The sequence below is a fragment of the Lygodium microphyllum genome, chromosome 20 (genome assembly GCF_053477565.2).
Source record: "Lygodium microphyllum isolate KBCC chromosome 20, Lygodium_microphyllum_v1.1.10, whole genome shotgun sequence".
Taxonomy (NCBI): domain Eukaryota; kingdom Viridiplantae; phylum Streptophyta; class Polypodiopsida; order Schizaeales; family Lygodiaceae; genus Lygodium; species Lygodium microphyllum.
In genome coordinates this window covers 74,157,573-74,173,505 of record NC_141154.1, presented here as the reverse complement: position 1 = coordinate 74,173,505, position 15,933 = coordinate 74,157,573, and the positions used below count along the sequence as shown (strand labels likewise).

Here is a 15,933-nt window from a genome sequence, read left to right as displayed (position 1 = left end):
AGTCCACCTAAGAGTCCTAGATCTCCTACACCCTCTTTTTCCAAACGGACACAGGAAGCACAACAGCAGTCATCAAGTGCAGCTGCTCAATCCCAATCTCTATCTCCATCTAAGCTTCCAAATGTCCAAGAGGTGGGACATGATACCATCCGTAGCTCTCGGCCCAAGGATATGCCTGCGCAACCTAATGTGACTAGATCAACTCATGCTCGATCTAGACAGATGAATGCTCAAAGGGCAACAAAAGACACGACCACTTCCGATCGCCCTAGGGACCTGACACCGCAATCTACCAAGAGTAGCCAACCCAGTGGACTAGCCGCTACTACTTCCAGTCAAGGATCACAGCAGTCACAGCCCTTGGCCATGACAATGCCCCTTGTTGCGGAACGAGTCCTTAGTAAAGTACCTGTGGAGGAGGTGTCACAACCAACTCCCTTGACAACTCCAGCACTTCCAAAGTGCCTAAAGCCTAGGCTGGAGGAGTTAAACACAAGGGAATTGGTTGAAGAGCTAGACTCTCCAAAGAGGGAGGCAGTTGTACCCTCACAACCTAGCGAGGCTATTCAGCAGGCCACGGCTATGTCCCAAAAGGACACACTAGAGAAAGAGAATGTTGAGGCCCAACCAAGCACATCAATGGTTGACCTAGTCTAGGGTCCTGAGTCATTGAGAGGTGCACCTTCACTGACCAAGAAAAAGAGGAGAAAACAGCAAAAACAATAGCAGTTGCAGGTGTTTGTGGACCCCAAGAACATTGAGACGAAGAGCGCTGGAGAGATGAGAAATAAAGCATCGAGTCCATCCACCAATGACCCCATTGATGCCTCTCCTAATAGCGGTGAAACCTCAGACACATCCATGTGCTCTAAGAAATCAAAGAAGTCGTTACCATCAATGGTTGCTTGCAACACTCTATCCACCAACAATAGAAATGGCATCAACCAATCAAGAGTGGATATGGTGCTGTCACAATAGGGTGACAAATCTATATCAATCACATCCAAGGAGAACCATGATGCAATAACAAAGCCTCAGGAGAAGCATGAAAACCCCAAGAGCATAAGAAATCCTAGCATTGGCCAAACTTGCTCGTCTAGATTTAAGCCCCCAGCTACGCTAAAGCCCAAGCAAACTCCTAGAACCTTGCATGAGATAGCAACCAAGCAAGCCCTCGTTGAACATAGAAGTGTCCCAGAGTGCTTAACTAAGTTGGATGCTAAGCTCAAAGTGTTCACACGTGTCTACGTCCTGACAGACATGGGCACATTCCCTAAAGAGCAGCTTGAAGAATACTTGCCATTTCCTTATCCTGGCACCGAAATATATACACATTTTGGGTCCTCAAGTGCAGGACAATACTCTCAGCTTGTTAGAGTTCGACCTATCTCCCAAACTAACTAAACTATGTCTTATACACGATAGAGAAGACTAGCACTACCCCTAGGGAGAGACCACCTATGAGAGGTTTTCAATTGCAGGTATTGAAGAATCCAACGAAAGTGTCGTTCGCTCTTCATCGACACTCAGCTCTGAATTCCTATCCTTTATCATCCTGCAAGCCCGCCAAGAATCGTCATGTGCAAAATCCCCAACAAACTGCCACTTGTACTCCATCGGTGCAATCCCCACAAAGAACAGCCCTACCACCAACTCCAATAGCCCTACTACCAGCCACCTAGGCCCCCAACGACCTTCCTCCCCACCACTACCAATACTCCTCCATGGCAACCACAAATGTCCTTGCCACCCACGTCTTCAGTGCACGCTAAAGCTTTCTACCTACGATGGTGAGTGCCATGGGACTGGCACTCGTCTAGGAGGGGGGTAATGTTAACCCTCAAATGAACGAAGGTGGAAAATCCAGAAAAGCTAAAGCAGAAGACAAAGACAAAGGCCAAGGCAAAGAGAAACGGAAGACAAAGACACCCAAGGAGAAAAGTCCTAAATAGGGGAGAAAGGCGCGTAAGGAAAAGCGCAAGTCAATACTTTAGTAAAAGAGCACAAGCACATCATGGTTTAATTCAAGGAGCGTCGGGCTCTCACCCGTGCAATTTATAAATGTAGACGGGCGGTGGAAACGAAACTAGGAAGATAGAAGGACAATGGGAAAAAGGGCCTAGGCCACGACCAGCCATGTAAAAAAGGGGAAAAGGGGATGACCGCCCAAAAGGGATTTAGGGTTTTGTATATAAAGTTGAAAAGTGAATGAGAAGCTCATTCTTGTGTGTGGCCAAATGTGGCTCTCCTCCTTCTTCTTCTTGCTTGCTTGAGCTTATGCTTGAGAGAGGGAGTGTGAGAGTGTGAGGGAGTGAGTGTGTGAGGGTGAGGGATCGGGGAGAAGAAGCTCTCCATCTTCTTCTCTCTTCTTCTCTTCTCTTCTCTTCTCTTGCTCGCGGCAATGGAGCTTGGAGTGTGGAGCTTGAGGATAGAAGCTTGCACTTGGATCGTGGAACTACCGGAGTGCATGGGAGAGGAGGTAACTCGATCGGCATGGAGGTAAGCTCACTACACTGTAGATATGGATGGTGCGTCGCCTATGTGAGAGGTAGCCATTAGTGCTCAGCTTGGAATGCTTGAACAATAAGCAGTCCATGGGTCTTGGCGGTTGAGCGAAAGCTCCTGCACTCTTTTTCATAAAGCCCGTAGATTGTTGTACATAGATGCTCTCATGCAAGTTCCCATGTAGAAAAGTCATTTTCACATCTATCTGATAAAGGTCTAGATCAAACTATGTAAGCAAGGCCAAAACAAAGCGTAGAGTAGTCATCTTGACTACAAGAAAAAATACTTCATCAAAGTCAACGCTATGCTCCTACTTAAAATCCTTAGCAACCAATCTAGCCTTATATGCTACCTTGGACAACTAGGGGGAAGGGCAAAAAGCGAGTTTTTTTTTTTTGTGACCCCTCTATTCTTTTTCCACATCGTTCACCTATTCCAACCTTAGATGTACCCACCTCCACTTTCACCACCACCACTACGTCCGTTGCCTCGCTACCACCGCTACCACTAGCTCTACCACTACCATCACCATCATTGCCTTCACCACCACCTGCACTCACTCACTCACACACTCTCTCTACATGTAAGCACGGCTCATTCTCTTTGTCTCTCTCTCTCTTTCTCTTCTCTCACACAACACACAATCTATCTCTCCCTCCCTCTCTCTCACTCACTCAAATTATGCTACTTATCTCACCTTCACCACCACCACATCTCTCTCTCTCTCTCTCTCTCTCTCTCTTGGGGGTAAAGGCACCTCCGCCTAGCCACCCATGTATTACTACACTGACAATCACCGTCGCACACTGCAGGTGGCGGGCGCTCGTCACTGTGACTTTATTCTTTGTTCTTTTAGTGACAGTTTGAATAAAGGAAGGCCCGGTCACACATTGTGGCTGTTGGATTTCCCATTTCTTGTCTCTCTCTTCCTTGCTCTTGCTCTCCCGCCATAGCTCTCGAGTGCAAGCTTCAATCCTTCTCACCTTTCAACTGGTATCATAGCACGGCTTCCGACTCTTAAGCTTGGCTCGTGGCATTCTCAGCTTCCCATCGACTCCCCACTCGTATTGGGTCTCCTTCTCAGCAGCCATAGCTCATTCTTTTGAGCTCTTGTCACTCCCCGACTTCCCGAGCTCTCATTTTTTCAGAGTTTTATTTCAGTCCACAGGTCTAGGTTAATAGGGTTTTCACAAGTTGTGGGCAGCCATAGCTCACACCTCTTGGAGCTTCCTTCACCTAAATCTTGCTTCCAACCTATCAAGGCTTGCTGAGGCTTGGTGTAGGCCTTCTTTGGCCCCCATTTGTGCCCCCTTTGGGCCCCATTATTGACACGTGGGACAGCAGACCCCTAGGCAGCTCACGTTTTTTTTGCTCTTGTTTCAAAATCTGGCCCAAAAAACACTCTTTTTCTTATATCTCGGGCATTTGGAACCCGATTCAGGCAAGGTAAGAGTCTACGTTGGGGTTTTGGCATGCTCTGGACGCAATGGTGATGTTGGATTTACCAAATTCTGATGATAGAATATTCTACAATAGATTTTAGGTCTGAGACAGCATGTATTTGTATGCCTATGGCTTATGTGATGCTTCTATTGATGTCTATTGATACCGGATCACTTATGGATGTTATGCCTCTTATGTGAGACAAATTTGGAGTTGATTTATCTTAGCCATTGACTGTTTTGAACAATCCCAGATCTGTCCAAAACAGGGCAGCCACCTGTTACTTCAATTTTATGCTTACAAGTCTTGGCATTTGATGCTCGATTATACCCAGTTGGTGCCTATACATACGGGAATGTATGCCTATGGTTTGCCTACGGATTTGAGCTTGGATTGAGCACTGATTTTCTCAGTTTACAGAGGTTATATGCTACTGAAAACTTTAGGGTTGAAGCTATTTATGCTACAGTTGGGGTATACCTATTGGTCATGGGATGCTCCCGGCTACTCAGTATGATGTCATGATGTATTTGGACTATGCCACACGTCTTGTTTATGCTTCAGAATGCTTTTGAGCTAAGATTAGAGCTCGATTTGGGTTTGACTATCACTTCTTTGCAACTGGCATTTCATCTATGACATGGTTTATGCCTGTTCTCATAGTACCCTGTTGTCATTTATTACAGCAAGCATATAACTCCAGACTGACATGGATTTTTCATGTTGAAATATTCTGAAATGATGTACTTTCACTAGTACTTGGTAGGCAATAGCTTTGGTTACACTTTTCTCGCCATTTTCTCTTGATTTTGATGACTTTTTGGTCATTTTTCGCAATAAACAACAAGCAGTTTTAAATTGTCTGCAGTCTTCCAGCCTGCATTATGGCGAGTTCATCCACTAATCATGCTATTTTCAACATCACTAAGCTTGATGGTACAAATTACTTTTATTGGAAGAGCCAAATTTGGCAGGTGTTGGCGCAGAAATCGCAGATCAAACCTTTGAGGTTGAGCGGGCATCCGCCTACAACTATGCTAGATGAGGAATAGCTTGAGCTTAATGAGTTATGCAAGTCCACTATTGTATTATCTCTCACAGAATAGGTTCATTACAATGTATTTGAGGAAGAACAAAGTGCATGGCAGTTATGGGATAAAATCAAGAATCTCTATGACAAGAAAAGTCCAGTGAGTCAGATGTATTGGCTGAAGCAGCTTATGGATCTACGCATGAAGGAGAATGTGTCCATGTCTGCTCACTTGATCCAATTCCATGCTATACTCAAGAACTTGACTTCGCAGGGCATCACTTTTACAAAGGATGTCACTCCTCTTTTCTTGCTTGGTACTCTTAATGAGTCATGGGATGTATTTCACACTGTATTATGTGCCTTTGCTGCTACCTTGAAATTATCTGATGTTGAGAGTACTCTTTTGCAGGAAGAGGTTAACCGTAAGAATTTGGATGTCTCTCGTGTATTGCATGCTATGACAGTTAGAGGCAAGAATGATGGATATGGAAAGCATGGCAGTGGCAGTGGCAGTGGCCGTGGACGGGATTCTCAAAAATCTCGATCCAAGTCTCGTGGGAAGTCACGTAGCAAATCGCGTGGCAGGAATGCATATGTTACTTGTCACCATTGTGGGAAAAAGGGCCATATTAGGCCATAATGCCATGAACTACGCAATGAAAGGCGCAAAGATAAGGGGAAAGACAAAGTGCAGGATAAGTCTTCTGATCGCAGCATAGTGCCTGCAAGGTCCAGCGTTAAAATTGAAGAGATCAATGTTATGCAGCATGAGGATGTTGATAATGATTATATCCTTGCAGCTTCTTCTAGTGATTCGCAGATGACAAAGATACGCTCTATGTATGCACAATGTTGGCTCTTGGACCTTGGTGTGTCCTTTCATGTGACACCTTGTCAAGAGTGGTTTCATTCATATCGTATTGTTTCGGGCTTTGTGCGCTTGGGTGATGACATCTCTCTTGATATTGTGGGCATTGGTGATGCTAGGTTGCAATTTTCTTCTGGCAACAGTTTTGTTATGCAGGATGTACGTCATGTACCTGCTTTGACACACAATCTCCTGTCAGTTGGAAAGCTTGATGACGCAGGTTATCATGTATCTTTTGGAGACTCTGCATGGAAGATTACTCGTGCAGACTTGTGATTGTGAGAGGTGCCAAGGCTGGCAGCCTCTATCCCTTGATTGTATCCGCTTCTTCCCTTGATCATGTTTTGTCTGTGGGTTCTATCCCACATGTATCTCTTTCGCATGCCCGTTTGGGCCATATGTCTTTGAAGGGAATGAAAATGCTTTCTGGTTTGCAGTACTTACCGGCCCTTGATTATGCATGTTTTGATTCATGTGAGTATTGTCTTTATGGTAGGCAAACTAGGTCTACGCATAAGAAGTCTGGTAGGCCACGCATGAGTGAGCCCTTAGCATTGGTACATTCGGATGTCTGTGGGCCCATGCCTTGTCAGTCTATGGGTGGTGCAAAGTATTTTGTTACATTCATAGATGATTTTTCATGGAAAGTTTAGGTTTATCCCATTAAGCTGAAATCCGATGTCTTGGTTGTGTTTCAGATATGGCTTGCATTGGTTGAGAACCAGTCTGGGTATAGGCTAAAATGCCTAAGAACAGATAATGTGGGTGAGTATGTCTCACGTGCTTTTGAGTAGTTATGTGATGAGAGGGGTATTAAGTACACTACACCCCCCCCCCCCCCCCCGGAATGGTTTGGCTGAGTGGATGAATAGAACCATCCAGGAGCATGTACGTAGTATACTTAGCCATGCAGGCCTACCACAGAGCTTTTGGGCTAAGGCAGTTAGTACAACTATGCATGTCATAAACAGATCACCTTCTAGTGGTTTGTCGGGTACTCCCGACTACTCAAGATGATATGGTGATGTATTTGGATGATGCCACTTTGATGTTTATGCTCCCAGATGCTTCTTGAGTAAAGAATAGAGCTCAATTCTGGGTTCATTGTCATTTTCTTTGCAGCTGGCATTTCACTTGACAAGGTTTATGCCCCATCTACCCATTATGGGACTAATGTTTGATGTGGATGCTTTTGGGTCCGGCTACAATATGGTAGCTATTTGGGCTTGAATTGACTTGCATTTGAGAATTTTGTGGAGTAGTTTGCATTTGGTTGGCTTATCACTTATGCAGCTCGGATGCTATTTGGCCCTTAATGCCCTGATTATGGATCTTGGATTTACTTGGATGCAGATACATGTTTGAGCAGTGCTTGCTCCATTGTCTTGGCAGTTGGTTATTGAGCTTTCATTGCTCATTGATGCTTGGTTCTTTGTAGGTTACTCCTTGATCAGTGGACTTCTTGACAGTGCTTGGGTTTAGTAGTTATGGCTTTGTTGCTTGTGTGTTGCCTAGCTTCTATGCTAGTTAGGTTGCTTTTGCCCATACAGGTCAGAGAGCAATTGCTCTTATGCTTAACCGGCTATGCACTTTGTCTACTATCACGTACTTTACACACAGCCACTTATTTGGATGTTGTTGTACAGATACTTGGGCTTCTCCTGGAGCTTGACCATTGCAGGATCTTATGCCACTTACTGGTCTTGCATTGACTTGGATGCTACTATGTGGTCTAATGTACTGCATAGTCATGTTTGCCATTATGGTTATGGTCTGATTTTATGGCTGAATACCATATGCTCTTATGACAGATGTCTTATGCTTTATCGTATTGTGGTCGGTTATGTCATGCAGTTGGCTATGACTCCTCTTCATGTGGGAGCTTTTGCATCCTTGGTTGATGCCTTTATGTCCTCCCGTCTGTTGAGGTTTCATGAGCCTTTGCAGCACCACTAATGTACTTGCAGATGATTGTCTTTATGAGGAGGTTCCCTCCGTTGGGATAGCCCTCGCATGCTTGAGCTCTATGGATGCTATGGATAGCCCTATTCATGATGACTTGGATTCCTTGTCATCTTCTACAGGTTCTTCTACTTCAAATGTTGGTTGCTTCCATTGTGGGAAGCTTGGGCATGTTTAAAGAAAATGCTTTAGATGGACTAGAGAGCAGTAGAGACAGAGACGAGACTCGACATGAGTAGAGAGTTAGAGATACAACAGATGTAGCAGGTGTTACCACTCTTACTGATGGTGAGGTACATGCAGTTACCCATGATGATGCAGTTGAGCATGTACTCCTGTCATCTTGTTTCCCTACAGCTTACTTGCTCAGTGATCAGGCCTATGTGTTTGAATGGCTTTTGGACTCTATGGCATCTTGTCATTATATCCCTCATAGAGCATGGTTCTCTTCTTACACGAAGGTTGACGGATGTATTGATTTGGGCCTTGAGTAGCTTATGCTATTGTTGGTACAAGGGATATACACCTAGCTTTGCCTAATGGGACTTCTCTTATACTCAGGGATGTTTTACATGTTCCCATGCTTAATAAGAGCTTGATTTCTGTCAGTCAGTTGCATAATGCAAGATATACTATTTCTCTTCAGGATAGGTCATGGAAGATCTGTCGTGGTTGCTTGGTTTTGGCCAAAGGTTCTAGAGTTGGTTCTCATTACCCAATGCATGTCTCTCATGTGGGAGATTCTATGGTTGCAGTTATCCGAATACCACATGCATTGTTATGGCATTATTGCCTAGGCCATATGCACCACAGAGAGATGGAGATCTTGTCTCATTTAGACTCATTGTTGCCTCCTATGTCACTTACAAATCTTGATGCTTCCCCTGATTGTACTCTTGGTTCTCGCAGAGCCCCCTTGGCTTGTGGCAATTGTACGAGGCATGCTCCTCTAGATCTTGTCCATTGTGTAGTATATGGACCTATGCCTTCCTAGTCACTTGGTGGAGTGTCGTACTTTGAGACCTTTGTTGATCATACTACCCACCGTGCAAATTGAGGATGCTGCAGTTATGCTTGACAGGTTTATGGATTCTGCTGATAGCAGGCCTAGGTGCTTGCAGATGGATTATGAGAGTCATGCTCTCTCTCCCAGCTTTCGGAACTCTTGTTAACAATATGGCATTGATTTCTTGTGCCCGCAGTATTATGGGATTGCTCATGGCATGTGCATGACCTTACAGGCAAAGGTTGCTTCTATGCTTACCACAGCTAGACTGTCTTATGGCTTTTGGGCTGAGGCCCTTATGACGGTAGTTTATTTGGTTAACAGGATGTCGTGCTTGACCTTGGATGATATTACACCCCATGAGGCATGGAGTGGCATGCAGTCCTCCTATGATTACTTGAGGATGTTTGGCTGCTAGGCATCTGTACGTATGCCACATGAGCCTATGCCATGTAGATGTATCCTCCTTGGTTATGGAGATGGTGACTTTAAGGCCTATAGATTATGGGATTTGGATGCCCAGCAGGTCATACGCAGCCGTCATGCTGTCTTCTATGAGACACAGACACCTCTCAGGCCTCTTGATGAGCATTCAGTACGCTTTATGGCTAATTTTATAGCAGCTATAGTGCCATTACAACAAGCTGTTTATGTTGAAAATGAGGCACTTATTAGCCTAGATGACATAGCTATGCCTAGCAGTCAGGGTCAGGTTGTTGGTGGTTAATTGCTAGACCCCTTTGCAGGCTCATGAGAGCCATTTTCTTATAGTTTTGCAAGCTAGATAGCCAGCCATATGTCAGTCTTCCGCTTCGTTGAGGCCACATGTAGTCTTGAGACCTCGTCCGAGATGTTCACTCTCTTTCAGTGATTGACTCTGGAGAGTTTGACTGCTCTCCGCTATTTTGTATGCGCCATGGTGATGTTATGCACGACTCTGATGCTTTACAGTTGTGCATTGATGAGTTGTGCTTGCTTCATGAGAAGCATTCTTGGATTGCTCCATTGTATGGAGCTATAGGATCGCTTATCTCCTGGATGTCATGGACTCGGGGATGCTTGACTCTTCTTTTGCAGAGGTTTCTGACACTTCTTACACAGCTCACTTTCCGATTGGGCATTGGATGAGATGTCATGATTCCTCACCTTGTATTTTTTTTCTTTTCTTTGTTTACACTCCCCAGTTAAATTGGCCTTTTAGTGGGAGGTTGTTGGGGTAAAAGGCCTCTGGGCCTGCCCTTGTACACTATGACTGCCCATTATTTATTCATATATGATATGATAGTGCAATAAGGCTGTTAGTTCAATTGGACAGCACCTACATTGTGTGTGCTCTTCTCTCCTACATCTTCCTCTTCTCCTTCTCCTTCTCCACTGCCATTGCATCCCCTTCACTTACATCTCCATAACCAAGAAAGATGCATTTCCTTTACTTAGGATCCATCTTATTGCACTTGTCCTTGGGAACATGGAAAAAAGTCTCACAACCAAAGACACACAAATGAGCATATGAGGGAGGTTTTCTAGACCATACCTCCTCTGTAACCTGATAGTCAAGGGCAGTGCATGGAAACCAATTAATCAAGTATATGACATTAGTAAACTACCTCAGTCCAAAAATGATGTGGTAAACCTTCCTCGCTAAGCATGTTGTAGACTTGCTCCTGAATTGTCGTATTCATGTGCTTAGCCATATCATTCTAGGGGGGTATATGGGGTGGTCAACTGACGCTTTATACCCCTCTTGTCACAAAACTACTCAATGGCTTTAGAGACATATTCGCGAAGTAATGGCTGCCAATGTTGAAACCCTATTGTAGGTAGCTCGAATGGAAGCTAAAGCAATACTGGATCAACCTCGAGTTCTCAGGGAAAGATGGATTTGATAGTAGTTGAAGGGAGTGAGGCCTAAAGTGGAAGCATGGAGCAGAAGCAAGAGCTATGGTGGAAGGAGCAAGAATAAGAGAGAGAGGCACACACACAAGATGTGAGAACTCCAATAGTCACAATGTGTGACTGGCCTTCCCTTTATTCAAACGTTACTGAAATAATAAAGAATGAAGTAATAGTGATGGGCACCCGCCACCTATAGTGTACAAGTATATATGCAACCAATACATGGTGTGGGTATTGTCATTGCAACTAATACACATGCACCTTTACCCCCAACATCATGTACTTATATTGTGATTTTATTTAAATACAAGTGCCAAAAAGAGAGATGAGACTATCGCATCCCCATGCCATTACTAGAAAAAAATGTGGGATTAGCTCTCATTTCACCTTTGTATGTTTTGCTTGAGGATGAAGGTTTTGTTAATGACTCCTCAAAGAAGAGGAAACTCTATTTTTGTTAGGTTCATTGGAGACATTGCTCTTTTTTTGTGGGCATTGGGCCATTTTCGTAACACTTGGAGACAATCGGGCATGCGTAGAGACAGAAAGTAGGATGCCTAAAAGCTGGCCTTCATGGCTTGCTAATGGAAAGTAAAATGTCTTATACCTTCCCTTCATGGCATGAATGCTAGAAAGAGGCCAAATATGCTAGTGTCAGAGGTTGCTTCACTTGTGATTGTCTTACTTGGAGATAAAAATGATTTCTAAAAAAAGGAGACAACTTTGTTTTGACTAGATCTCTTATAGAAAGCCTTTTTGTAATGCTTGTTCTTTGATCCATTTCGATATAACATTGTTATTCCTAAATATCATTCAATGCAAGGATGTGTTTTCTTATGGTCATGTATAGATGAAAGTTTATAAGTTTAGTGCATAAAAGAGATTGTTTGTATATTTGGCATTATATGTAACAAATCTTATAGATCACTTTTATTTAACTTACCATTTGAAATTGTATTTGATCGTAGAAAATTTTATTGGAAACATAAGCATCTATTTCTTTTTGAGCAATGGCCATTTTTACTTATAGCATCCTCACCATGTCATTAGAAGGTCTAAAATTGGCATGCATAGTAGCACTTTGCATTGCAAGATGCAATTGCTTAGGGTGGTTGAAAATCATGAGACACATATTTTCATATGGTCTTGCATTTAGGTAAGAGAACATGAAGCAATTCTCTTAACTCTAGAGATGGACCTTCTTGTAGTGAGTTTCAAAAGGGAACAAGTATATCAATTTGTTTGGCATCTTATGAATCAATCTCTTGTTTCTAACATAGTCTCATAATCCTATTGCTAGAAATCTAGTATATTTAAATTCTTAAATAGTTGCATTGGTCGACCTTAGGAATCTTGATGTTTGAACATGGCTTAATAATCATAGTGTCTTGTTTTGGTTGGATGTTTACCTTTGAGGCAATGCCTCAATAAAAGTCTTTAAAACTCTCAATTCTTGTTAAACTAATTTAAATGCCTTTTCATAATCAAATATTTGCCAACTTTCATAGAGTTTAATCAATGTTGTTGCACATTATGTATAGTTCATCTCACAAAAATACCTCTCCCACTTCAAATTTGTACTTGCTATGTTCGAGAGACATGTGATGGTCAATGTTTTGGAACTCAAAAAATCTTAATCATTACAAATAGCAAAAATTTCTCAACCATATAGTTCAAGTATGCATTGTCTTTTGAACATTGGCACCTATTCTTTTTAATAAGTGCAAAATAAAGCAAATGAAGGGCTAAATGAACCCACTAAACCAATGAACAAACAGAACTACGAAGCCAAGAAATAGAATTCTAGATGGCACTTGCTACGATAGATTGTCATTGCAATAAAATTCCAACTCAATATATGTCAGTAGAAACCTCCACAAAGAAAATTCTAATCTAAGATGTGAAACATGCAACAAAGCGATAGTAAATTGAATACCATAGCAAAATAATGCGATAATGTTTACAAATTACAACTTTAGCAACTTAGTGTGAAATAATATAGCACAAAAATAGATTTATGAAATTTCCCAATTTTTAAGACGAGGGAGTTGTGGTAACGCTACCCCTCACGTCCGACGTGAGCACGCGGTATCCCCCACTAGGGTAAAGGGGCCAATAGAGTGTCATCTAACAATCCCCCATTATATATATATTTTTCCAAATGAGTTATATAAATGATTTTAACAGTCAAAGTATATATATCATATGGAGATTTCCAAAAAAAATTGAGCATTCTGATATTTTTATTGAGTAGACCTAGTTATAAATGAATGGTTCAGGGAGGAGTGATAACAAGGGGCCAAATAGAGTGACATTCAAGGATGTATTGTTTTAATGTTTCACAAACTCCAAAATATAAAAAGAATTTACATGGCTCAATTATTTGACTCACATTAAGATGATATATAATATGGAAAAAATTGTAAGTGGTTGAAAAAGCTACATCTTGCCACCAATTTGGGGTGGGTTGTTGTGTTTTGCTTTTGAGGCCGTCACTTTATTGGCTTCTTTACCCTACCACCTTGCATGACACTGACCTATCATGCATTTCTAAAATGGGCTGAAATTTGGGCCTTATACAAACCTAGAGAGAGTGTTTTTTAGAGAGGGGAAAGGTCATGTCATATGCAAATAACAATTGGCTGATTCTAAGAGCCTAGCCACACACATGTTATAGACCGAATTACCATTGAAGTAGTTTGACAAACAACCATGGCCATGTGTAGGTAAGCATATGCAGATGAACAGGTTACTGCCAGTTTGTGTGCAGTATGAGGTCAGGGAGATAACACTATTTAAATCCAGGTCATTTGGGCCCACTTGATTGTCATGTGGCGATCATGACTGAGTTAATGGAAGTCTCACTAAAAATAGTGCCCCTTAATCGATTGACTTGAGTTGCGCAAATTTTGAGGTTGGAACGTATGCTTAACTTTCACATAGTTGACTCACACAAGTAGATTTTACATGCGTCTGGCTGGGCTCTAAGGTGTTGTAAGTGAGGTGCTCGCCTTTCATACAGTAACTAAAAGCTTTGAAAAAAGGTGTCACACGGAGATTTCTTCACTTGCTCTCGACCTTCAAGAAGTCTACTAAGTCTGCGCATGGCGTTACCCTAAGATTGCCCAGACGAAGAATCTGAGATTCCAGATGCATATGCGTTATAGAAGCCATGCCTGGATTGCGAGCTCCATTGCTGCTGCGCCCGCTGGTGGATGTACTTTTTAGCGGGATCAGGTGCGCTCACAGCTTCTGCTAATACATGATTATGGACATGTCCTTTATGGTTATAGAAAGGGCTATGAACGTTGGAAGATGCTCTTCAAGCTCTTGGAACGGGCTCAAAAGAATTTATGCTGATCCAGGGGTTACTGGCGGTAATCAATGCCGGCCATGTATTCCTGTCTATAAAGGTTTTTCCAAATGAGCATGTTGAGTTTCTAGTTTTGGCTATTCATATTAGTCACTACATAAAGAGTACCAGAAGAATCGTGATGTTCTATTTGGTCTAGTTTTCGAAATCACAGAATGCAAGTATTCTGTGATATGAGTCACTGAAAGTGCACCAGAAGTGTGATTTTCTATGTGGTCTAGTTTCTGAGATCACAGATTGCAAATATTCTTGTCAGACTTCTTCACTTAAATACTCAGTATTAAGCTGGGTTGCCTTAAATTGTAGTACTTATATTGGACTTTTTGCCGATTCTGCATTTAATTATTTGGCAAAGTTTGATTGGTCTAATTTGTTCTAATTTTATGCAGAAAGAGGTGATGCTGTTCAACTTTCATAAAACCGTGTCTTAAGGCGGAAATTTCCATGACTTTGAGGCTCTGACATTCAGCAACTAAGGGTCCATTGTTTCTGGTGCATGCTCTACTTACTGTCAATGGCTCATTACTTGTGGCACTTGGCAAAGAGGTCAGCTGTGGCTGCTGTAGTCACTATAACTCTGACAGACAAGTTTGGCACCGTAGCAATGACTCAAGGAAACTCCATGCAGCCAACTTTGAATTCTGGTTCCAATGATTTGCTTGGGTTTCTAAAAGGGGATATTGTTTTCATCGATAAGTTTACTGCTCCAGCTTACAATTTCTCTCGTGGAGATGTTGTTGTGTTAAGGTAGTATTTTAACATGCACCTTTAAAGCTTTCTTAACAGAAGCACCTTGATTGAGTAGCTATTTGACTAGTTAATCACTTTCTTTGTCTCTTCAATTGTACTGGTTTTGAAAAATGCTGTGGCTATAGGTCACCTGAAGATCCCAATCAGTGGATGGTTAAACGGCTTCTAGCATTGCAAGGGGATTGGATTAATGTTCCAGGATCATATGATATACTTCAAATACCAAAGGGTCGCTGCTGGGTCGAGGGGGATAATGGAAAAGTCAGTCTTGATTCCAGACATTTTGGACCTGTCAGTGCCATTTCTTTATCTTTTAGTACTCTAGTCAGCTGATTGAGTATGAAAGTCCCAATGATGTTCGGTTTTCTCATTGATTTTCCTTGTGAGATGCAGATACCCCTGGCTTTGGTTAAAGGAAGGGTCACTCACAAAGTGTGGCCTCCCGACAGAGTTGGCAGAGTGGAGAGACGTTTACCTGCTGGACGAGTCATGCTGGATGATGTAACAGCCGGGCATTGAGGCATCATTTTTATGTGAGAAGTTGTCCAGAGTAAAATTGCGGAGATATTTTTTGTCAGTGAGTTCCAAGTTCCTTTGAAGGGTCTTGAGAAGTAGAAGCTGCTCCAATTTTTTCCTCAATGCTTGTGGATATGCGTAAATGTATTGGAGGAAGTCTAATACTCTAATACAAACATTAATGATTTTTAGAATTGCGTTGTTTTTTAAGCCTCTCAGCTAGTAACATGACACATTGGTTGCATACCAGTGATTTTGAATCTGCATGCTTTTTAATAGACATTTCAAGGAGCCAAGTGCAAAAAAGATGTATGCCTAAACCCAAGGACAAAGTTATAGAAAAAACAATCCAAAGCTCTTTTATATTGTGATGCCATGCACTCCTTTCAATATCTTCTAATCAGTTATATTGTTGCCATTGTGATAGCATTAAGTATTGCTTGAAGCTTGGCTTCAAGTGTGGGAGCCTCCAAGTTGGTCAAGGGAACAAGGGATCAACCAATAGAGGCCATGGAGCTACCATGGAACAATCAAGAAACCGTGTCTCTAGCCCAATCAGGGCTGGTGAACACTTGCAAAAT

At 42.4% G+C, this 15,933-nt stretch overlaps 1 protein-coding gene across 7 annotated transcripts in view; it reads left to right on the top strand.

Annotated features, from left to right (window-relative positions):
• Positions 1-13,738: 13,738 nt before the first annotated feature.
• Positions 13,739-15,933, top strand: part of LOC148019021 (Peptidase S24/S26A/S26B/S26C family protein) — a 61,651-nt gene continuing 59,456 nt past the window's right edge. For 4 of the 7 annotated variants that reach the window (XR_015695066.1, XR_015695067.1, XR_015695065.1 and 1 more), the window contains exons 1-4: positions 13,740-13,950; positions 14,476-14,833; positions 14,962-15,127; positions 15,230-15,413. Coding sequence is in view for 3 of the 7 variants with exons in the window: in XM_087701561.1 (XP_087557687.1) it covers positions 14,583-14,833; positions 14,962-15,127; positions 15,230-15,355 (543 nt within the window). In the remaining 4 variants the exon portion in view is untranslated. Of the gene's footprint in view, positions 13,951-13,987; positions 14,127-14,475; positions 14,834-14,961; positions 15,128-15,229; positions 15,744-15,933 lie in introns of those variants that run through there. The other 3 variants (XM_087701561.1, XM_087701560.1, XM_087701559.1) reach the window with 2 other exon arrangements.